General features: G+C 43.0%; 1 protein-coding gene across 1 annotated transcript; it reads left to right on the forward strand.

Annotated features, from left to right (window-relative positions):
- Positions 1–468: 468 nt before the first annotated feature.
- Positions 469–16,964, forward strand: tex30 (testis expressed 30). The gene is made up of 5 exons (XM_073043234.1): positions 469–551; positions 1,823–2,053; positions 11,482–11,533; positions 11,645–11,850; positions 16,576–16,964. Exons 1-5 carry the CDS (start codon positions 516–518, stop codon positions 16,762–16,764), a joined length of 714 nt encoding a protein of 237 aa, XP_072899335.1. The 5' UTR covers positions 469–515; the 3' UTR covers positions 16,765–16,964.
- Positions 16,965–24,412: the final 7,448 nt, after the last annotated feature.

Raw genomic sequence — 24,412 nt, forward strand, 5'->3', positions numbered from 1 at the left:
GTAGTTGTTTTCCAGCTGTCGGCTTTGAAGACAAAATTAAAGTGAAGGCATGGAACGGGAGATTTTGATCTTGGGAGAAGCTTGAAGCTTGGATATCCGGAAGTTCGGGATTATTGAATACATTGCAGAATTTAACTCAATAATCCTTTAAATTTAAAAGTTAAAAAATTGCAATTTTAGGATTAAAGATTTTACAGACAATATGCAACAAATTCCAAAATATAGCTGCAAAAATATGAAAAAAATCATAAATGGAATCTATATATACTAACAGTAAAAATTTGTAAGCATAGGTCACAGTTGGTGGCATCAAAATCTAATAAAATAACTGCCATTCTTCTAAACTACAAGAGCGACCATAAGTAATTTAATAATGCGCTTGGAAATATTTTACCACTGTCGATAATTCTTTGTTCTGAGATGATTGACGTCTGAGCTGGCAAATGACATTGTCGTTGGCCGCGCACGCGCAGTTTTTAACTGGGAAGAGAAACTTGCCCCGAAGTGCGATTACAATGCAGGAGATGAAGGGTTTGGAGTCGTATAAAACGGTGTGCATTTTAATTGTTTTCGTCACATGGGCATTTTGCTCTGCCCTTACGATGTAGCTTTTAAAGGGGGAGGGTTAGGGTGAGTACTATATGCTGCATTAACAAGGTCGCTGAGGTCTCGGTTGGTCTTTGTGCTTGTCACAAACTGGAGAAAATCCGCAGGTGCTGGAAATCTAAGCAATACCGGCATTTTGTGTGTGTTTCTTTGTAGTTGTGTTCGCCGCAACAAGAGCCACACAAACTGATGGCTCCCAAACGATGGAGCATTTGAATTCCGTCACTGATCTTGCTTGCGACTTTGGTATCCGAACCCCTCATTCAAGTAGATTCACATTACAGTCCTGTCGATTGGGTGATGCAGGCCAGGCTAGAGACCATTACTTTCTAGTGGATATAGTGGTTCAGTTAACGGATATCATTTTAATTGACGTTGTAGTCAATAAAATGATTCAGGTTACAGGTTGAATAAAACTGATCTGTGCTGGTGACCTGTATCATGGATTCTATAACAGGTTTTTAATGAATTCTAATGCCTTTTCCCGTTATCTCTCTAAACCACAGTATGGTAATGCCACGAGAAGAAGCTGTATCAGTTCTGTGTAAAAGCATTCCAGCTTATCCTCTTTCTCTGTCAATGGCCCTGCCGATTCATTTCTTGTCTGGCATCTCTTAGGGACAGTGCAATTGAATCTGCACGTCGGACCTTAAATATTTATCCTGAATGTTTCTTTTAGCTTTTTTTTGTCTGTCAGGGTCAACTTATGTTTTCTTGACACCTCTTTTGATGAAAACATTATTAATATTAAACTACTCTTAGTATAGATTTTTCTGCCAGAGAATTACCTCATTGGCATATATCGAACCAGAAGGTTGGATTCAACCATTTGATGCATGATAATAAATTATTTCAACCTGTAATGACTGCTAGATGGAAAATATTAAAATATTAAAAACAGGTGATCAATTCTTCAGAGAGGCAATTAATTCAAAACTGCCAAATAGTGGTGCAGCTATAAGAAACCTGAAAAGGGCCACCTAATAATGAGGTCCTTCAGTGTTACTAAGTAGAAAAATTTGAGGTCAGAAATTTACATCGGGGGAGAAAAACAATGTTTTATGAAAGACCATTGCAATGCTATTTTTAATGCAAAAGCAGTAATCTGAATCATCTTAGGACTAAGTTGTGAACAGATTACACATTAGTTTTCTTGCTTTGTTCTCAGATATTATTGTGTTATTGGAAGTAACAATTTTCTGTTTTGATCTTTCAGGTTAAATTGAAAATACCATTTGGGGAGAAAAATCTAGATGCAATCTACACAATTCCAAATGCCCCTCTCAGACATGGAGTGATCCTTACTCATGGTGCAGGTGGAGACATGAACTTTCATCAACTGGTGTCCATGACAGAATTTCTTGCATCGAATGGGATACTGTGCCTTAGGTTCACCTGCAAAGGACTCAACTTAGACTATAGAATTAGAGCTTACAGAGCAGTCTTGGTGAGATTAATAATGTATGTTACTGTTTCAGATCATATTCTTGACACCTTTAGGTTTCAGTGCTTTTCCCTTCTCATTAATTTACTACTTGCTATTTAGTCTCTGTATTTGGTCCATACCACTTTAAACTTTTTTTATCCTTATGCCTTTTAACATTGGCTTCCTCTGGCAGTATGTTCCAGATGCGTACTACTCTCTGTGTAGAAAAGTTTCCCCTCAAGTCTCTTAAATCTTTCTCCTCTCACCTTAAATCCATGTCCTCTAGTTCTAGACTCCACTTTCTTGGAAAAAAGACTGTGACTATCCACCATATCTATAGGCCTTGAGATTTCATGTACCTCTATAAGGTCACCGCTCAGCTTCCTGTGCTCCAGGGACAAAAGTTCCAGCCTCCTATTATTGGTTAAGTTTTCCAGTCCCAGAGTAAGCAACCAGAATCTTTTAACCCAAGAAGAAATGTTGAATGCTAGAGGGCATAGCTTTGATGTGTGATGGCAAATTTTTAAAGGATATGTGGGACAATGCTTTTACACAGGGAATGGTAGGTGCCTAGAATATGCTTCCAGTGGTGATAATGAAAGCAGATATAATAGTGGCATGGAAGAAGTTTTTAGGTAGGCATGTGAATACGAAGAGTATGAAGGTATATTAATTATATCCAGGCCGAGGAATTAGTTTTAATTATGCTTAGCAAAAGCATTATGGGCTGAAGGATCTATTCCTGTGCAGTACTGTTCTATAACCATAACAACCATGTAAATATGTTCTGCTCCCTTTCTTTAGAACTGTACACTGTGCTCCAAGTAGTATACAGTTGTAGAATGATACTCTAGCTCTTGAACTCAATGCCATGATGGAAGCCAAGATGCCATGGGCTTTCTTCAGTACTTTGTCTACTTGTAACACAACTTCCAGGGAACTATCTACCTTTACTCATAGATCTCTGTGTTTTGGATCCCACGTGATCAAATCTTTCAGACTAGCCTACGATGTAGGAACTAGTCAAAAGCCTTGTTCGTGTGGACAACATCTACTGTCCTGCACCTCTTCAAATAATGCAATAAATTTTGTGAGGCACTATTTACCACATACAAAGCTATGGTAACTCTCCCTTTTTCATTCCCAAATGTAGGTAGATCCTGTCCTCAGAATCCCCTTCAGTAAATTGTATAATTTTTAAATGGTTTGTGAGGCCACATTTTGGTCACCCTGTTTTAGGAGAGGAGTGGTTAAACTGAAAACTCTGTGGTAGGTAGTTATGGGGATGTTGCAAGGAAGGACATGATGGTCTGAATCGTAGGAAGAGGTTAGCCAGGCTACATCTTTATTCCTTGGAATGTTGGAGAATGATGGGCTAACTTGTAGAAATGCTTAAAATTATGAAAAGCTTATATAAGCTGGATGGTAACAGTCAGGTGAGTCCAAAACTAGAGGGCATGGGTTTAGAATGAGGTGAAAGATTTAAAAGGGAACCAAGGGGCAGTTTTTTTTCAGCAGAGGATTTTGAGTATCTGGAACAAGCTGCAAAAGCAAGTGGCAGAGGAACGTACAGTCATATAATTTAAGAAGCACTGTCAAGTCAAGTCACTTATTGTCATTTCGACCTTAACTGCTGGTACAGTGCAGAGTAAAAATGAAACAACGTTTTTTCAGGACCATGGTGTTACATTACACAGTACAAAAACTAGACTGGACTACGTAAAAAACAACACAGAAAAAAACTACGCTAGACTACAGACCTACCCAGGACTGCATAAAGTGCACAAAACAGTGCAGGCATTACAATAAATAATAAACAAGACAATAGGGCAGTAAGGTGTCAGTCCAGGCTCTGGGTATTGAGGAGTCTGATAGCTTGGGGGAAGAAACTGTTACATAGTCTGGTCTTGAGAGCCCGAATGCTTTGGTGCCTTTTCCCAGACGGCAGGAGAGAGAAGAGTTTGTATGAGGGGTGCGTGGGATCCTTCATAATGATGTTTGCTTTGCAGATGCAGCGTGTAGTGTAAATGTCGGTAATGGCAGGTAGGGAGACCCCGATGATCTTCTCAGCTGACCTCACTATCCGTTGCAGGGTCTTGCGATCCGAGATGGTGCAATTTCTGAACCAGGCAGTGATGCAGCTGCTCAGGATGCTCTCAATACAACCCCTGTAGAATGTGATGAGGATAGGGGGTGGGAGATGGATTTTCCTCAGCCTACGCAAAAAGTAGAGCTGGGCTTTCTTTGCAATTGAGCTGGTGTTGAGGGACCAGGTAAGACTCTCCGCCAGGTGAACACCAAGAGATTTGGTACTCTTAACCATCTCTACCGAGGAGCTGTCGATGTTCAGTGGGGAGTGGTCGCTCCGTGCCCGCCTGAAATCAACAACTATCTCTTTTTGTTCACATTCAGAGACAGGTTGTTGGCTCTGCACCAGTCCATTAGCCGCTGTACCTCCTCTCTGTATGCTGACTCGTCGTTCTTGCTGATGAGACCAACCACGGTCGTGTCATCGGCGAACTTGATGATGTGGTTCGAGCTGTGTGTTGCAGCACAGTCGTGGGTCAGCAGAGTGAACAGCAGTGGACTGAGCACACAGCCCTGGGGGGCCCCCGTGCTCAGTGTGATGGTGTTGGAGATGCTACTCCCGATCCGGACTGACTGAGGTCTCCCAGTCAGGAAGTGCAGGATCCAGTTGCAGAGGGAGGTGTTCAGGCCCAGTAGGCTCAGCTTTCCAATCAGTTTCTGAGGGATGATTGTGTTGAATGCTGAACTGAAGTCTATGAAAAGCATTCGAACGTACGTGTCTTTTTTGTCCAGGTGGGTTAGGGCCAGGTGGAGGGTGGTGGCAATGGCGTCATCTGTTGAGCGGTTGGGACGGTACGCAAACTGCAGGGGGTCCAGTGAGGGGGGCAGCAGGGTCTTGATATGCCTCATGACGAGCCTCTTGAAACACTTCATGATGATGGATGTGCATGCAACGGGACGGTAGTCATTTAGGCAGGACACCGAAGACTTCTTCGGCACAGGGACGATGGTGACGGCCTTGAAGTACGTTGGATCGGTGGCGCTGCTCAGGGAGATGTTGACGATGTCAGTGAGAACATCCGCTAGCTGGTCTGCACGTCCTCTGAGCACTCTACCAGGGATGTTGTCTGGTCCAGCAGCCTTCCGTGGGTTGACCCTGCACAGGGTTCTTCTCACATCAGCCACAGTGAGACACAGCACCTGGTCATTTGTAGGAGGGGTGGACTTCCTCGCTGCCATGTCATTTTCCACCTCAAAACGGGCATAAAAGTTATTCCACGCATCTGGGAGGGAGGCATCACCTGCACAGTCAGGTGATGTTGTCCTGTAATTAGTGATGTCCTGGGTATGTTTGTGCAGGAGTGGGACTTAGAGGGATATAGACCAATTGCAGGACATTGGGGCTTACTGTGTGGGCATCTGGTCGGTGTGGACTCGGGTTAAAGAGCCTTTATCCATGCTGTATTGCACTATGACGCTCTAACTTTCCCACCACCAATGTCAGGCTCACTTTCCCAGCCCTGTCCTTGAATAAAGGTATAACATTAACAATCCTACTATTCCAGTACCTCATATGTGGTTAAATATGATGCAAATATATCTTCCAGGGACCCTGTGATTTCTAGCTTCCCACAATGTTCTAGGAAACTCTTGATCAGGCCCAGGGATTTATCCACCTAAACCTACCTTAAGACCTCTAGTATCTCCTCTGTTGTAATGTTCCAGTACAAACTGTTTACTTCCCTTAATCCCTTAGCTTACATGACTTCGGCATGATCAAAGCAGACAAGAAATATTTACTTAACACCTTATTTGGTAATGAATAAGATAGACTAGTCAGAATTGTAGATAAAGTATTTCATAAATTAATTGGTTAGAGTAATATAAAGCAGAGTAAAATTCCATAAATAGGCCAGTAAAATGGTTTGATGACTATTCAAAAAAATGTAATGCTGTTTTTATTTGATTTATTGTCATCTCCATGTACCTTGCCTAACTTAGACTGGAAGTTTACATGAGGAATTTTACACTTCCAATAGCAACTTAGATCCTTGGCAATAATATATTGCAGGAAGGGGTCACCTGGGGTCTTGTAATGGAGTAGACGTGTGTCCGGGGAGCTGCGCCTACCTCACCCAAATAGCAGCTAATTCTATTTTTTAAGTGACTGAAGTGAGCTGTAACGGGCTGAACGAAATGACGAAGCCAGGTAAAGGGAGGGAACAAGAAAAGGGTGCAGGAGAAGAAGATTCTGGCGAGGGCACCACGAAGCTAGCGGGCCCAGGAGAAGCTAAAACCAATGCTGCTCGGGCCCTGGTCCCAGCTACCATCGAAGAAGTCCTTGAGGCGGTAAACAAACTGTACAGTTTGGTAGACGGGAGACATGCAGAGCACAATGAGTCAATTGTGAACTTAACAGCGGCTCTAACCGAGGTCAGTAAGCGTGTTTCTTTAATGGAGGATGCTGCCAAATCATATGAGAGACGAATCGAAGAGTTGGAGAGGTGGCTTGAAAGTCTAATATCCCAAAACACACAGCTACAGGCTAAGGTGGATGACCTTGAAGCCCGGTCTCGCCGTCAAAACATTCGCATTATCGGGGTTCAGGAGAAAGCCGAAAACAATAAGCCGACGGATTTTGTAGCCAAGTTGCTTCCGAAGTTGCTGGGAGAAGAACATTTCCATCAGCTGATTGAAGTGGACCGTGCCCACCGGAGCCTAGCACCTGCTAAAAATGGTAGGCCAAGAGCTATTATTGTGAGGCTACACCATTTCAGGTTAAAGAGCTGGTGCTACAGTTGTCCAGGGAGAGAGCTCTGCTGCTATATGACAGGCGTCCGGCGTTCATCTACCCGGATTTAACTTTGGCTACCATGAGGAAACGTCAAGATTTTCAGCACATTAAGGAGAAATGTAAAGTGAGGAAAATTAGGTGTGGATTCCAGTATCCGGCGATGTTCGTGGTTACAGTTAACAATAGCACCAGTACATTCAGCACTGCAGCCATAGCGGAGGAGTTCCTGAGCCGAGACGTTAAAGATTGGCATTCGGACACCATATAAACCTAAAAACGGATTAACGCTGGATTACTGGATTCGTCGTTGATCGATAGTGGCTTCATCTGGAGATTTATGTTCAGCGCATGAGGAGCTGAAAAATAAGCTCACACTAAGATGTGGGTGAGGACTGATTGTTATTGTTTATTTTTATATTTCCTGGTGTATTTGTGAAGAGGTGTTTCTCCTGTGTTTAGTGAGTAATGGGTAGGTATCTTGCTATTCCGGGCCATGTGTTGGCCCATGAATATAGCTTTAACTCTAGGTTAGGGGTATGGAATTACTATTCCTGGTGTGTTTTTTATTTTTGGGAGGGTTTTTTGTGTTTCTCAAGCGGTTGTTACAGCACATCTATTTGTTTGAGTTACAGTTTGTGTTATGCCGCGATCATACTGCATATTTTTTTTGTTAAGCAGCAGATATGACATCTAATTCGCATATTCACAGCACTGGTGAGGCTAAGCTTGTCAGCTGGAATGTACGGGGGATGAATAGTTCACTGAAGAGAGGGAAGGTGTATGCACACCTTCGTACACTCAAAGCTGATATTTGTTTTCTCCAAGAAACGCACATTAAGAAAACAGTGGCAAAAGTGCTTTGTCCCTCCTGGGCATCTCAGGTCTACCAGTTGAACTTTAGTACTAAAACTAGAGGTGTTGCAATCCTAATAAAAAAAAACCATACAGTTTGTTCACACACAAACTATCGCGGACCAGAGGGGTAGATATGTAATAGTAAGTGGAATATTAAATTCTATACCATTGACTCTACGGGCCCAACATGTGTACGGGCCCAACTTTGATGATCCAATTTTTTATTTAGAATCTCCTTAAAGCCATGCCTAATCTATCTGACTCTAACATAATTGTAGGTGGAGACTTTAATTGCATCTTAAACTCCCTCCTAGATAGACAACGTCCCCAAGTTAGTTCATTTAAAAATAGTGTAACACTTAATAATCTCATGCAATCGTATAATATAGTGGATATTTGGAGGCTTCTTAATCCCACGAAGAAGGATTTTTCATATTTCTCCACAGTACATAAATCCTACTCTAGGATTGATTATTTTCTGTTAGATTCGAAATTGGTCTTGTCAGTAGTTGGTTGCACTTACCATAATATATTTACCGTATATTAGATCATACTCCTGTCTCCCTTATACTGAACCATAAAAGAGATGATTAAAGTTGGCGGTTAAATAATGCTTTGCTAAAGGATAAGGATTTTTGCTCTTATCATTCAGATAAGATAGAGCTATACTTAAGCACCAATGATGTGGGCAATGTTGATGATTCCACTCTTTGGGAGGCCATGAAGGCGGTTATTAGAGGTTGCATAATAGCATATGAGACAGCAGAAAAAAGAAGATTCAAGAAAAGGTTAACTGAAATAGATGGTCAGTTGGCAAATCTGGAAGCCTCTTATAAAATAAACCAGGAAGCAGAATTACTTAATAAGATTACTGCCTTATGGTATGAGTATAATTCTATAATGTCCAAGAGTATTGCAAAACTACTGACACAAGTCATTCAGAGGTATTTTGAGCTTGGTGAAAAGCCCCATAAGTTATTAGCCCGTCAGTTAAGACAGATGCAGGCCTCCAGGGCCATACATCGTATAAAGGCGAAAGATGGCTTTTTATTGACAGACCCGGAAAAAACTAATAAGTGCTTTGCGGAGTTCTATGTTAGTGTTTACCAATCACAAGGAGGTCCGGGTGTTGAAGTTATGGAAGCATTTTTTGATAATCTGAATCTACCCACGCTGTCAACAGATTCAGTAAATACACTTGATGCTGATATAAGCCTAGATGAGATCAAGAATGTCATCTCTTCCCTCCCTAATAATAAGGCAGTGGATCTGGATGGTTTTAGCATGGAATTCAAAGTTTTTGGTCCAAAATTGTCACCTTTGCTCTTATGTACATTGAATCAGTCCAGGACAGCTTCCAGATTGCCACCTACTTTATGTAAAGCCAATGTTTCTCTGATTCCAAAACTAGGCCGTGATCCCGAGGTGGTTTCATCATATCGCCCCATTTTGCTGCTGCCCATTGAAACCAAAATTCTCGGGAAAGTCCTGGCCAATAGGTTAAAAGAATGCATTTGTTCTATTATTCATCCAGATCAAACTGGCTTTATACCAGGTAGACATATGCATTTTAATTTGCGTCGTCTTTTCAATATTTTATATACAAAACATGCAGAAAAGGCTGTAGTCATTTCATTAGATGCGCCACGTGCATTTGACGAAGTGGAATGGCCATAAATGATGTTTGCACTTAAGAAATTTGGATTTGGACCATCTTTCATCAAATGGATTGAGATAATTTTTTCACACCCATCTGCCTCTATTATCACTAATCAGAATATTTCCTCCCCTTTTGCAATTCATTGTGAAGGCTGCCCCCTTTCTCTGTTTTTGTTTGCAGTTATCATTGAGCCACTGGCTGTTAGCATCAGACAGGACCCTTTGATATCTCCCAATGATATGCATGGACATAAACATCAGCTTTTGTTATACGCTGATGATGTCCCTTTATACATCTCCAGCCCAGGTACATCAATTCCCGCCCTTCTGACTCTAATTAATAATTTTGGTAGTTTCTCAGGTTTCTGTATTAATTGAGATAAAAGTGAACTAATGCCAGTCACTGCAGTGGTTAATACAGCATATGTACAGTCCATTCCCCTTAAAATAACTTGTGATAATTTTTCCTGTCTTGGTGTGTCTATTACAAAAAACCCAGATGACCTTTTGCAAGTGAATTGGCGTAGATGCAATATTGACTTTTGGAAAACCCTTCCAATTTCTTTGGTGTGGAGGGGTAACGCAATCAAGATGATTGTACTGCCACAATTTCTTCATCTTTTCCAGTCAATTCCATGTTTTATTCCTCTGTTATATTTTAAGCAATTGGATTCAATTATTATACGCTTCATTTGGAATTATAAAGCCATTAGAATTACTAAAAAACACTTGTCAAAGCCCAAGGAAGCAGGTGGTTTTGCCCTACCAGATGTTAAAATGTGTTACTGGGCTGCCCACCTATCCATTCTTGCATGGTGGAAAAAAGGCCCACCCTCTACCTCAGACTCGTGCCCAGCATGGTTACTCATAGAGCAAGTGCTTCGTAAGAAGACTTCCTTACCTGCTCTCCTTAATAGCCCCACTGCAGTTAATAAGTCACATTTTAGTAGCAGCTTTGTGGTTGGCAGCACTATAAGAATTTGGAAGCAGATTCAACTACACATTAAGGCCCCAAAAACTTATATTGACACTCCGATTTGTGACAATCATTCTTTTTTGCCTGGCCTGAATGATTCTGTTTGTTCGTCCTGGAAACAGAGTGGCATCTGTAGTGTAGGTGACCTATACATTAATGGAAACTTTGCCTCATTTGTGCAGTTACAAGCGGTTTACAATATCCCTGCATCTAGTTTTTTTTAAGATATTTACAAATTTGAGATTATGTTAGGAAATATATACCTAATTTCAAAGTTTTAGACAAACATGAGTCCCTGGAGGCAATAAATAAATTTGATCTGGTTACTTGTAGTGCTGTATCAGATCCTACATAATGGAGCTCGGGTGAATACTGCAGATCTTAAACAGGCATGGGTGGATGAATTGGGTATAGAACTGACAGAGGATGTCTGGGATGAGTTTTTAAAGAGTATACATGATTGTTCGGTCAACATCAGACACAGACTTGCACAGTTTAAAACATTACATATACTCCATTATTCCAAAGAAAAGTTGTACAGCTTCTACCCTGATGTTTCACCAGTTTGTAATAGATGTAAATCTGAGAACAGTAACTTTTCACATTCATTCTGGTCATGTTTTAAGCTTTATGCATACTGGAAGTTTTTTTTTCACTGTTTCTCTAAGGCTTATTTGTAAGCGGTGGGAACCAGGCCCGCTCATAGCCATCCTTGGAGCAACAAGCTCCCTATCTTCAGCCAATAAATATGAAAAAGTGGCTGTATTGTTTGGAATGGTGATTGCTAAGAAGTTAATCCTGCAAATGTAGAAAATGGACTCTGTGCCTATGTACGATCGGTGGCTGAGAGAACTGGCAAATACTTTACATTTGGAGAGACTGAGACTATGTAATGAGGACAGAGGGGACATCTTTGAAAGGATATGGGGCCCTGTATTGGGCTTTCTTACGGGGTGAGGACTGAGGTTTTTTGGTGCGATGCACCTCCACTGTGTATGTTTACTTTTGACTTTATATTTTTCTCCCTTTTGCTGCTCAATATTTAATTTGATTAAGGTCGTGGTTTTTGTGGATGTGCTGTATTATTTTGTTTATTTGGAAAAAAAGAATAAAAATATTGAAACGAATATATTGCAGGAATATTTAAAGACATCAAAGGAATATAAACTGCAAAGCTGGTTTCTTGGGGGTAAGTAAAAATTTTACCTGTAATCCCAATACATATAATTTATTAGGATAAGTTGCTTTTTCAAAAAACTTTATCAGAATTGTGGATGCTTAAGAAATTTCTCTTATGTAGGTCGTTCCATGGGATGTAGAGCTGCTGCCCGTATTGTTAAAGAGTGTAATGACTCTCCAGATGAAGAGTTTGTGCAAGGTCTCTTTTGTTTGTCTTTTCCACTACACCCTCCAAAGCAGCTGAATAAACTTCGAACAGAGGACCTGCTTCTTGTGCGCCACCCAGTCCTTCTCATTTCTGGATCAGCAGATGAAATGTGTGAGAAAGTGAGTCAAAGTGAAATAATGATTTAATAGATATGCTGAGGGATAGCCTTGGGACAGCGTTGCATTAATTTGCATTGTTCGAAAAATGTTTTAAAAATATACTATCACCCTACAAGTTAATAGACTTAAGTTGATAGTTTTGATGAATAGTAAAGTTTGATATAGTCCTCTTTTCCATCTACACAATCCATTGATGCAGTAACATTGGATTGCAATATGTAATAATGAGAATTTACACAGGTGAATTAATTTTGTCTGCTATCTCTGTCATTCTCACTAATATGCAGTGCTTCATTATGAGATGCTGCAAATTTCATTTTTAACCGTAATCAGAACACAGGAGCTTTTAATTGAATTGAATTGACTTTATTTCTTACATCCTTCACGTACATGAGGAAAAAAATCTTTACGTTAAGTCTCCATCTAAATGTGCAATGATAGTAATTTATAATTATAATAAATAGAACAGTCAGTGTAATATAGAATGCACTCAAATCAGCATGATTTCATCAATCTGACGGCCTAGTGGAAGCTGTCCTGGAGCCTGTTGGTCCTGGCTTTCATGCTGCAGTACCGTTTCCTGGGTGGTAGCAGCTGGAATAGATTATGGTTGGGATGATTTGGGTCCAATGATCCTACGGGCCCTTTTTACACACCTGTCCTCGTAAATGTCCTGAATCATGGGAAGTTCACAACTACAGATGCGCTGGGCCATCCGCACCACCCTGTGCAGAGTCCTGTGATTGAGAGAAGTACAGTTTCCATACCAGGCAGTGGTGCAGCCAGTCAGGATGCTCTCAATTGTGCCCCTGTAAAAAGTTCTTAGAATTTGGAGGCCAATACCAAACTTCCTCAACCGTCTGAGTTGAAAGAGGCGCTGTTGTGCCTTTTTCACCACACAGCAGGTGTGTACAGACCACATGAGGCCCTCGGTGATGTGGATGCTGAGGAACTTGAAGCTGTTCACCCTCTCAACCCCAGATCCATTGATGTCAATGGAGGTTAGCCCATCTCCATTCCTCCTGTAATCCACAACCAGCTCCTTTATTTTTGCGACATTGAGAAAGAGCTTGTTTTCTTGATGCCACTGTGTCAGGGTGATGACTTCTTCCCTGTAGGCCACCTTGTTATTGTTTGAGATAAGGCCAATCAACGTAGTGTCATTGGCAAATTTAATTAGCAGGTTGGAGCTGTGGGTGGTGACACAATCATGGGTGTACAGGGAGTAAAGGAGGGGACTCAGTACGCAGCCCTGAGGGGCTCCTGTATTGAGAATCAGAGGGTTGGAGGTGTGAGAGTCCAGTCTTACAACCTGCTGGTGATCTGACAGGAAGTCCAGGATCCAACTGCACAAGGCAGGGTGAAAGCCGAGGTCTCTGAGCTTCTTGTCAAGCCTGGATGGAACTAGGGTGTTGAGTACTGAACTGTCGTCCAAGAACAGCATTCTCACATTAGCATCCTTCTTCTCTAGATGTGCAAGGTCAGTATTTAGAGCAGTGGCTATTGCGTCATCTGTTGATTGTCTGTGTCAGTAGGCGAATTGTAGAGGGTCCAGTTTGGGTGATGGCAAGCTGCAGAAGTAATCCTTGACCAGCTTCTCAAAGCATTTGCGGTGAGTGCGACTGGACAGCAGTTGTTCAGGCATGATACCTTGGGCCTTTTTGGTACGGGGACAATGGTGGATAATTTGAAGCAGGAGGGCACTCTACACTTGATTAAAAATGTCTGTAAACACACCTGCCAGTTGTGCTGCGCACATCCTTAATACTCGCCCTGGGATGCCGTCCTGTCCCGTAGCCTTGTGACTGTCCACTTGTTGGAAATGTCTGTGTACCTCAGCCTCAGAGATGACCAGATTTTAGGTTGTAGCAGTGGCTTTCCTCGGAGGCTCTGAGTTAACGACATCGAACCTAGCATAAAACCGAGAGAGGCCGCGATGTTAGCAGCACCACAACGTTTGGCTTTGAAGTCTGCGATGGTATGCAGCCCTTGCCAGAAGTTACGTGTGTTATTCGTTGTGAATCTTGACTCAATCTTAATAGCTTTGTGCAGATCATAGCTGCATTTCTTGAGCTCTAGTTGATCTCCAGCGATATAAGCTCAACGTTGCGCTGTAACTGCTGCTCACACAGAACTATTGATCCAGGATTTCTGGTTCAGGAAGACCCTGACTGACTTCTGGGGGACAACATTGTTCGTGTACTTCCAGGTGAAGCATGTGACTCCATCAGTGAAGTTGGAGACATCCTCATCATGGAAGACATTCCAGTCGACATTATCGAAGCAGTACTGCAGCATGGAGGCAGATTGGTTGGACCAACAGTGGATGGTTTTAACTATGGCCACCTCTTGCTTCAGCTTCTGCTTGTGTGTCGGCAGGAGCAGGATTGAAGTGTAATCTGATTTTCCAAAAGCTGGGCGAAGGAGAGCTTTGTAAGTGTTGTGGAAGGGAATATAGCAGTGGTCAAGTGTGTTATCTCCACTGGTGCTCACCTAGGTGTACTGACACAACTTTGGAGAGACTTCTGTTAGCGATGGTCATTTAAACTCACCAGCGACGGTGAAGGCAGCCTCTGGGTGTGATGGTCTTGTACAGTTACTTGAGAGCCAGGAACGTTGCTGCGAAGGCTGAGGAAAGTCCATCACCCACCCCCCATCCTCATCACATTCTACAGGGGTTGTATTGAGAGCGTCCTGAGCAGCTGCATCACTGCCTGGTTCGGAAATTGCACCATCTCGGATCGCAAGACCCTGCAGCAGATAGTGAGGTCAGCTGAGAAGATCATCGGGGTCTCTCTTCCCACCATCACGGACATTTACACTACATGCTGCATCCGCAAAGGAAACAGCATTATGAAGGACCCCATGCACCCCTCATACAATCTCTTCTCCCTCCTGCCATCTGGGAAAAGGCTCTGAAGCATTCGGGCTCTCACAACCAGACTATGTAACAGTTTCTTCTCCCAAGCTATCAGACTCCTCAATAGCTGAAGCCTGGACTGACACCTTGCCCTACTGCCCTGTTTATTATTTATTGTAATGGCGACACTGTTTTTGTGCACTTTATGCAGTCCTGTGTAGGTCTGTAGTCTAGTGTAGCTTTCTCTGTTGTGTTTTTTTTTTACATAGTTCAGTCTAGTTTTTGTACTGTGTCATGTAACACCATGGTCCTGAAAAACGTCTCATTTTTACTATGCACTGTACCAGCAGTTATGGTCGAAATGACAATAAAAGTGACTTGACTTGACTTGATAACTATTAGACTATCGAATAGTACAGCTCAGGAACAGGCCCTTTGGCCCACAGTGTTGTGTCAAACTAATTAAATTAATGCCCAACTTAGCTAATCACTTTGGCCTGCACAATGTCTACATTCTTCCATTTTCTGCATATTTCTGTGCATATCTAAGAGTGTCTTGAACACTTCTATTGTGGTCGCCTCCTCCATCACTACCTCTGATAGTGTACTCACCACTCTGTGCAAAAAAAAACTTTTCCTGCACATCACTTTTGAACTTGCCTCCTCTCACCTTAAGTGCATGCCCCTAGGTATTAGACATTTTAACCCCTGGCAAAAAGATACTCTATCTGTGCCTTTCTTAATCTAAAAAACTTTTATCAGACCTCCTTTCAGCCTCTGCTGCTCCAGAGAGAACAACCCAAGTTTGTTCACACTCCCACTATTGCCCACATATGCTCACTAATCCAGGCAACATCCTGGTAAACATATGTTGCACCCTCTCCTAACCCTCAACGTCCTTCCTATAATGGGGCGACCAAAACTGAATGCCATTCACGTGGCCTAACTAGGGTTGCATAAAGCTGCAACGAAACTTCCCAATTCTTGAGCTTAGTTCCTTGACAAATAAATGCAAGCATACCTATCAACATGTGTAGCCACTTTTAGTGAGCTATGGACTTGGACGTCAAGATCCTCTGTTAAGGGTCCTGGCATTATCAGTGTACTCTTCCTTTACATTTGATCTCCCATTAGTGCAACACTTCATATTTGGCCAGGTTAAACTCCATCTGCCATTTCTTCGCCCAGATATGCAACTGATCAAAATTCTGCTGTACCCTTTGCTATTCTTTTACACTATCAACAATGCCACCAATCTTCATGTCATCAGCAAACTTGCTAACTCATCCAGCTATGTTTTCATCCAGATCATTAATGTATATCACAAACAGCAAAGGCCCATGTACACCAGAACATCCTGCAGAACACCACTGGTCACAGATCTCCAGCCAGAATAAGGCCTATTGACCTCTACCCTTGGTCTTCTATTTGCTAAAATCCATGTAGTCAACATCTACAGCTCTATCTTATTCAAACACCGTCGTCATCTCAAAAAAACTCAATCAAGTTACTAAGACATGGCTTGCCCCACACAAAGCCATGCTGATTGCCCCAATAAGGCTGTAGTTTTTCAAATGTGTGTAAATCTGATCCCTAAAAATTTTCTCTAGTAACTTCCCAACTACTGATGTGAGACTCACTGGTGTATAATTTTAGGATTAGTCATATTTCATTTTTTGAATAATAGAAGAACATTAGCTATTCTCCAGTCCTTCAAGACCTCTCCTGAAAATATTTAACTAAGCCATTAAAATAGTTTGGTGACTGTTTTGAAAAATACAATGATTTATTGTTATATCTATGTACATTGCATAAGTTACACTGAGAGCTGTATTTAACCATCTTAAAACAATTTGAACATGCAGGATTTGCTGGAACGCATATTGAAAAAGATTCCACTGGTTGCCAGAGTACATTGGGTAGAAGGAGCTAGCCATGGAATGGAAGTTAGAGGACGAGCAGCTGAAGACATCATGGCTGAGATAAACACTGAGGTCCTTTTATGGATTAGGAAAATCGTTGAAGAAAAATCAAGTAGTTCTGGGTATATATAGGTGAAACTTAGATTATAATATGGTTATGGTTTTAATCAACTAATGAGAAACTCAATCCAAAATATTGGACAGGTTTTATTTTACCTTCATTTTAATTGTTACTGGAGGGAAATGGGGCTTCTAATGTGTCAACACTGAAACTTAATTTTATTCTAGTTTATACCTCAGTGCTTATGTAAATAAATGAAAAATTCCAACTTTACCTGTCAAATATTCATTCATAGTGTTTGAACTCAACATGCCGTTAAAGAATTAAGATGTCTGTGAGGTGAAACAAAATCCTACATTACTTTTTATTGTTAGAAACAAACCATAGAACACTACAGCACAGTATAGGCCCTTCAGCCCTCCATGTTGTGCTGACCCATATAATCCTTAAAAAAAGTACTAAACCCACACTACCCCATAACCCTCTATTTTTCTTTCATCCATGTGCCTGTCCAAGAGGCTCTTAAACACCCCTAATGTTTTAGCCTCCACCACCATCCCTGGCAAGTCATTCCAGGCTCTCACAACCCTCTGTGTAAAAAACTTACCCCTGATGTCTCCCCTAAACTTCCCTCCCTTACGTTTGTACATATGCCCTCTGGTGTTTGCTATTGGTGCCCTGGGAAACAGGTACTAACTATCCACCCTATCTATGCCTCTCATAATCTTGTAGACCTCTATCAAGTCCCCTCTCATTCTCCTACACTCCAAAGAGAAAAGTCCCAGCTCTGCTAACCTTGCTTCATATGACTTTTTCTCCAAACCAGGCAACATCCTGGTAAATCTCCTCTGCACCCTCTCTATAGCTTCCACATCCTTCCTATAATGAGGTGACCAGAATTGAACACAATACTCTAAGTGCAGTCTCACCAGAGATTTGTAGAGTTGCAACATGACCTCTCTACTCTTGAACTCAATCCCCCTGTTAATGAAGCCTAGCATCCCATAGGCCTTCTTAACTACTCTATCAACCTGTGCAGCGACCTTGAGGGATGTATGGATTTGAACCCCAAGGTCCCTTTGTTCATCCACACTCTTAAGTAACTGACCATTAATCCTGTACTCAGTCTTCTGGTTTGTCCTTCCAAAATGCATCACCTCACACTTGCCTGGATTGAACTCCATCTGCCATTTTTCTGCCCAACTGTGCAGCCTGTCTATATCCTCTTGTAACATTCGACAACCTACAGCTCCATCCACAACTCCTCTGATCTTCGTGTCATCCGCAAACTTACTCACCCATCCTTCCACCTCTACATCCTGGTCATTTATAAAAATCACAAATAGCAGGGGTCCCAGGACAGATGCCTGCGGCACTCCACTAGTCACCGACCTCCAGCCAGAATACTTTCCTTCTACAACTACCCTCTGCTTTCATCCTTTAAGCCAATGTTTTATCCAAACAGCCAAGGTTCCACTTATCCCATGCCTCATGACTTTCTGGATGAGTCTCTCATGAGGGACCTTGTCAAATGCTTTGCTAAAGTCCATCTAGAGCACATCCACTGCCCTACCCTCATCAATTTCTTTTGTTACCTCTTCAAAAAACTCCAAAGCCATGTTGACTATTCATGAGTAGACTGTACTTCTCCAAATGCTCATAGATCCTATCCTTAAGAATCTTTTTCAGTAGTTTGCATACCACCAACGTAAGACTTGCTGGTCTATAGTTCCTAGGTTTCTCCCTTTCTTTTTTAAACAAGGGAACTACATTTGCCATTCTCCAGTCCACCAGCACTTCCCCTGCAGCCCAAGAGGATTCAATGATCATAGCTAATGCTCCTGCGATCTCTTCTCTCAATTCCCACAACAACCTGGGGTGTATCATATCCGGCCCTGGGGTTTTATCAATCTTAATGTTTTTAAGAAGATCCAGCACTACTACTTCCCTAATCTCCACATTGTCCAGCACACAGGCCCGCTCTACTTCGACCTCATCCTGATCAAGATCATTTTCACTTGTGAATACTGAAGCAAAGTATTCATTTAGGACCTCCCCAACCTCCTCCACTTCCAGGCACATGTTGCCCTCTTTATCCTTTAGCAGTCCCACCTTAATTCTCATCATCCTTCTATTCTTCACATACACATAGAACGCCTTGGGGTTCTCCTTAATCCTACAAGGCCTTCTCATGTCCCCTTTGAGCTCTCCTAAGTCCTTTCTTTAGCTCCTTCCTGGCTACCCTATATTTCTCATAAGCCCCTCCTACTTCCTGCTTATTATATCTAGCATATGCTTCCTTTTTCCTCTTGACGAGTTGCCTCACGTTTCCTCAGCCACGGTTCCCTTTTCCTACCAATTTTTCCTTGCCTCAGTGGGACAAACCTATCCTGAACCCAGCTCAAGTGGTCCCTAAACTTCTCCCACATTACTTCTGTGCTTTCTTCTGTGAACATCTGTTTCCAATTTACTCTCGCTAGTTCCTGCCTCATCCCTTCAAAGTTAGCCCTTCTCCAGTTAAGCACTTTACCATTTTGTCTGATTTTATCCCTTTCCATAGCTATGCTGAAGCTAAGGGATAGCTTCACCAAAACGCTTCCCCACCAAGAGGTCTGTCACCTGACCAGGTTCATTACCCAGAACTAGATCCAGTATAGCCTCTCCTCTCGTCGGCCAGTCCACATACTGTGTCAGGAATCCTTCTTGAATACACCTGACAAATTCAGCCCCATCTATCCCCCTTGCACTCAGGAGGTGCCAGTCAATATGAGGGAAGTTGAGTAACTACTACCCTGTATTTCCTGCACCATTCTAAAATCTGCCTGCTTATCTGCTCCTCAGTGTCCCGAGGGCTATTTGGGGGCCTATAGACTGCTCCCAGCACAGTGATTGATCCCTTGCTATTTCTGACTTCCACCCAGACCAACTCCATGGACACTCCCTCTGCAGTGTCCTCCCTTTCTATAGCCGTGATACTATCCCTGACCAGCAATGCCACTCCCCCCCCCCCCCCCTTTTCTACCTCCCATCCTATTCCTTTTAAAACACCTGAACCCTGGGACCTGCATCATCCAATCGCCCTTCCTCCAACCAAGTTTCAGTAACGGCCACAACATCGTAGTTCCACATACTAATCCATGCTCTAAGTTCATCCTCCTTGTTCCTAATACTCCTAGCATTGAAATAGACACATTTCAACTCCTTTAACTTATATTCTGTCTCCTGCCTGTCCTTCCGCATCATTTCAGAACTCTTAGCATCATGCCCTTGTCCTTCTACCTTAATCCCTGCACTCACATTCTGATTCCTACCCCCCTGCCAAACTAGTTTAAACCCTCCCCAACAGCTTTATCAAACCTGCCTGTCAGGATATTGGTCCCCCTGGGATTTAAGTGCAACCCGTCCTTTTTGTACAGGTCACACCCACCCTAAAAGAGGTCCCAATGATCCAGAAATCTGAATCCCTGTCCCCTGCACCAATCCCTCAGCCACGCATTTATCCTCCACCTCATTCTATTCCTATTCTCACTGTTGCGTGGAACAGGCAGTAATCCTGAGATTACTACCTTTGAGGTCCTGCTTTTCAACTTCCTTCCTAACTCCCTGTAGTCTTCTTTCAGGACTTCTTCCCTTTTCCTACCTATGTCATTGGTACCAATATGTACCATGACCTCTGGCTGTTCTCCCTTCCACTGCAGGATACCTTGGACACGATCAGAAACATCCTGGACCCTGGCACCTGGAAGGCAAACTACAATCCGAATTTCTTTCCTGCGTCCACAGAATCGCCTGTCTGAACACCTGACTATAGAGTCCCCTATCACTACTGCCTTCCTCTCCCTTTCCCTACCCTTCTGAGCCACAGGGCCAGACTCTGTGCCAGAGGCATGGCCACTGTCGCTTCTCCCAGGTAGGCTGTCCCCCCCAACAGTACTCAAACAGGAGTACTTATTGTCAAGGGGTACAGCCACAGGGGTACTCTCTAGTACCTGCCTCTTCCCCTTCCTTCTCCTGACTGTGACCCATTTCTCTGTTCCCCGTGGCCCCGGAGTGACCACCTGTCTGTAACTCCTCTATCACCTCCTCACTCTCCCTGACCAGACAAAGGTCATCGAGCTGCAGCTCCAGTTCCCTAACATGGTCCCTGAGGAGTTGCATCTCGATGCACCGGGTGCAGATGTGGCCGTCCGGGATGCTGGGAGACTCCAGGACTTACCATATCTGATACCAACCACAGAAAATTGGCCTCACACGCATCCTACCTCCTTTTGCAATCAACAACTGCCTCACCTCGTCCCGTTACCGCCGAAGCCTGTGGAGCCAAAGCACTTACACTCTGCTGCCTCTCACTTCGCTGCCCGCTGGATATGGCTAACACGAGGAAATCTGCAGATGCTGGAAATTTAGGCAACACACACAAAATGCTGGTGGAACACAGCAGGCCGGGCAGCATCTATAAGGAGAAGCACTGTCGACATTTCAGGCCGGGACCCTTCGTCAGTCCTGAAACATTGTCTCGGCCCGAAACATTGACAGTGCTTCTCCTTATAGATGCTGCCTGGCCTGCTGTGTTCCACCAGCACTTTGTGTATGCCACTGGATATGGCTGCCTTCTTTTTAAACTGTTTGCGCTCAACTGGCTGATGTCACGCGCCTGCGCAATCTGGCCACTCTCTTCCCCCGAGAACTCAAAATGTCTTCCCACTGGAAATCCTTAGGTGCTCTCCCGCTGCCTTCTTTATCCGAATCAAAACCTGGACATATGTCAGGTGGCATAAAATGAAAGACCTGGTAGGTTAACTTTGTTTGGCTCTTCACAGGTGCTGCCTGTCTTACTCAAGATCTTCAAAGCCCACAGTATTTTGCTTTCTCAATGTCAGATCAGCTGCTACAGTTGAAAAAAAGGAGGAATATATAATTCATATTAATTAAAATTAGTTTTCAGTAGCTTAATTCCAAATAAAAATTCTGATGTGATTAAATGGAATGTAATTATCTAAGTTGAATCTAGGAAGAACAAATGTCTTGTCCTCGGAAATATCAGATCTGGTACACTTGGAACCTCTTTTGATAGTGTTAGGAATTGTCAGGAGTTATGGAAATATGTGAATATAGCAGATATTAATTCAAACAAGAACCAGTCCAGTTCTTAATGTGAATAGCAAGCAATAAGCAGTTTGAAGTTAAAAGGACATCTTTGCAAACAAGCTGTACTGTCTTCTGAGCTCAGCACAGAGGTGGGCTACTAAGTGATACGGTTTGCAAAGTGGTGACCAGAAGATCAACCAGACTTTAGACAATGGGGTTATGTCAATTTGCCAGCATCAAACCAGGCAACTGTGGGCTAAGTTATTTGCACCATTGTAACCAAGTTCAAGGCGGTTTGCAGACGAGATTGATACTGTCACATAACACATCAAACATGGTCACAAGCATAGCTGAGCTATCAACAGTTGGGATATTTGTGCATTCATAAAGTTTGCCCTTGCAACACTAATCATGGGCATTTGGGTTCTCTTGTCAGAAGCTTTTAGACTATCTGTGTGAATTAGTTTGTCTTAGCAAAAGTGTTTAAACTTTTGAAGGTGTAATTAATTACTGATTAATTCCTGCAAGACAATTAATCTCAAGGTGGTATATGGTGTCATATACATACTTTGATAATAAATTTATTTTGAACCCACATCAACAGCTTTGAAAGCACCTGAACTCTCAGTCATCATTATTGACTTAAGACCAATCTTCTGGAGAGCGAACCCCTTGAAAACAACTGGCCTGGATGGCATCCCTGTCTGTGTTTTTAGATTCTGCGCTGTTTAGCTGGTAGGGTTATTTGCAGACATTTTTAAACCTCTTCCTGCTTCAATCTGAGGTTCCCACCTGCTTTAGGAAGACCAGGACCTAAGAAAAACAAGGTAATGTGCCTTAATGACTATTGCCCAGTGATTCTGACATCCACCATTATGGAAGTGTTTTGAAAAGTACACCAGCCTCCCAGAAAACCACAACCCATTGCAATTTGCCTTCCTCTGAAACAGGTCTACGGCAGACACTGTCTCCCTGGGAGGCTGGACAGTAACACTATCATTTATCAACTACAGCTCTGTATTCAATACTATAACTCCTAGCAAATTCATTTCCAAACTCCTAAACCTGGGATGCCACTCCTCCCTTTGCAACTTGATACAGGACTTCCTGACCAGCAGACCATAAACAGTAAGGGCAGGCAGTAAAACCTGCCCACGGTTATGCTCAACACAGATGCTTCATGAGGCTGTGTCCTTTCCCTCCTATTCTAGTTCAAGATTGTTCAATTTTTAATGTAATTTCCAGTACATTCACGACTATGTGGCAAGATACTGCTGTAACTCCATCTGCAATTTTGCAGATGTTACCACCTTAGTGGGTGGTATCTCAATGAAGAGTCAGAGTACAGGAAGGAGATAGAAAGTTTAGTAAACACAATGTCATGACGAAGGGTCTCGGCCCGAAACGTTGACAGCGCTTCTCCCTATAGATGCTACCTGGCCTGCTGTGTTCCACTAGCATTTTGTGTGTGTTGTCATGACAACAACCTTTTTCTCAATGTCAGCAAACCGATTGTTGACTGGGTTGGGGGGGGGGGGGGGGAGAGGGTGTGGCAGTGCACATGTTTCTGTCTTCATCAAGTGCTGAGGTTGAGAGCTTCAAGTTCCTAACACTGAATGTGACCAAATGCCTGTCTTAGACCAACCATGGCCAAAAAAGCTCACCAGCACCTTCATTTCTTCAAGAGGTTAAAGAAACGTCACGTCCCGTCAAACCTTACTCATTTTTATCAATGCACATAGAAAGCATCCTATCTGGATGCACCATGGCTTTATACGGTAACTAGTCTGTCCGGAGACTACACACAAGTGAATTGAAGATGTTCAGAAGCAGAGAATTTTGTCTCTTGAGTGTATCTCTGGAAGAGCCTGTTAATTAGTGTAATGAATTTGCAAGATCACTGTGCCCCTTTCCACCATCTTCGTTCCAACTACACAGTTCACAAAGGAATTAGATAATCTTCTGCACCACAGCTATTTAAGAGCAGTATGCAGTGGGGCTGAGATGCTGGCTGTGCGTGGAAGTTGTAGGAGAGACGTTCTTTTCATTATCCAAATGTTTGAGGGTTTTGGTAATGAGTCATTCTGCCAAATGGCTTTGACAGTCTGCCCCAAGAACTATCAGGTAAGATCTACCATCCTGTGTTACTCAAGAGTCTAAAACATATTTCCTGTAGACCACTGACCCATTTGTGGTCAAAACTCTCTTTCTGCACCAACTTCAGTAGGAAATCACGATCCAATTAAATAGAATGGCCGTGGCCACAAAGGCAGGCTCGTCCTTTACAGGAACGGGTTGAACTGGAGTACCCAGCTGATATTTTTGGACCGGGGGTCTATGGGCACGGCCGCATTTCAGAGTAAATAGCGCAACCCAAAAGGGATGTAGAGACCCATTCTGCATCAACACAGAACCCTTCCAGCCTGATAACCAAATTCTTTCCTTCGATGGAGGGAAGGGGACGGGGACAATCCCTCCACTGTCGAGAGGCCGGGCTGACCAACCCGATCCCCGCTGGAAACCAGCCCTTCCGCGGCCGCAGCTGATCGACAATCGCGCATGCGGCCTCCCACCTCGAGCCCGCCCCTTTTCTGCTTGCGGCGCTGTGATTGGACGAGGCGCCGCGCGTGC

Source organism: Hemitrygon akajei, chromosome 4 (assembly GCF_048418815.1).
Source record: "Hemitrygon akajei chromosome 4, sHemAka1.3, whole genome shotgun sequence".
NCBI lineage: Eukaryota > Metazoa > Chordata > Chondrichthyes > Myliobatiformes > Dasyatidae > Hemitrygon > Hemitrygon akajei.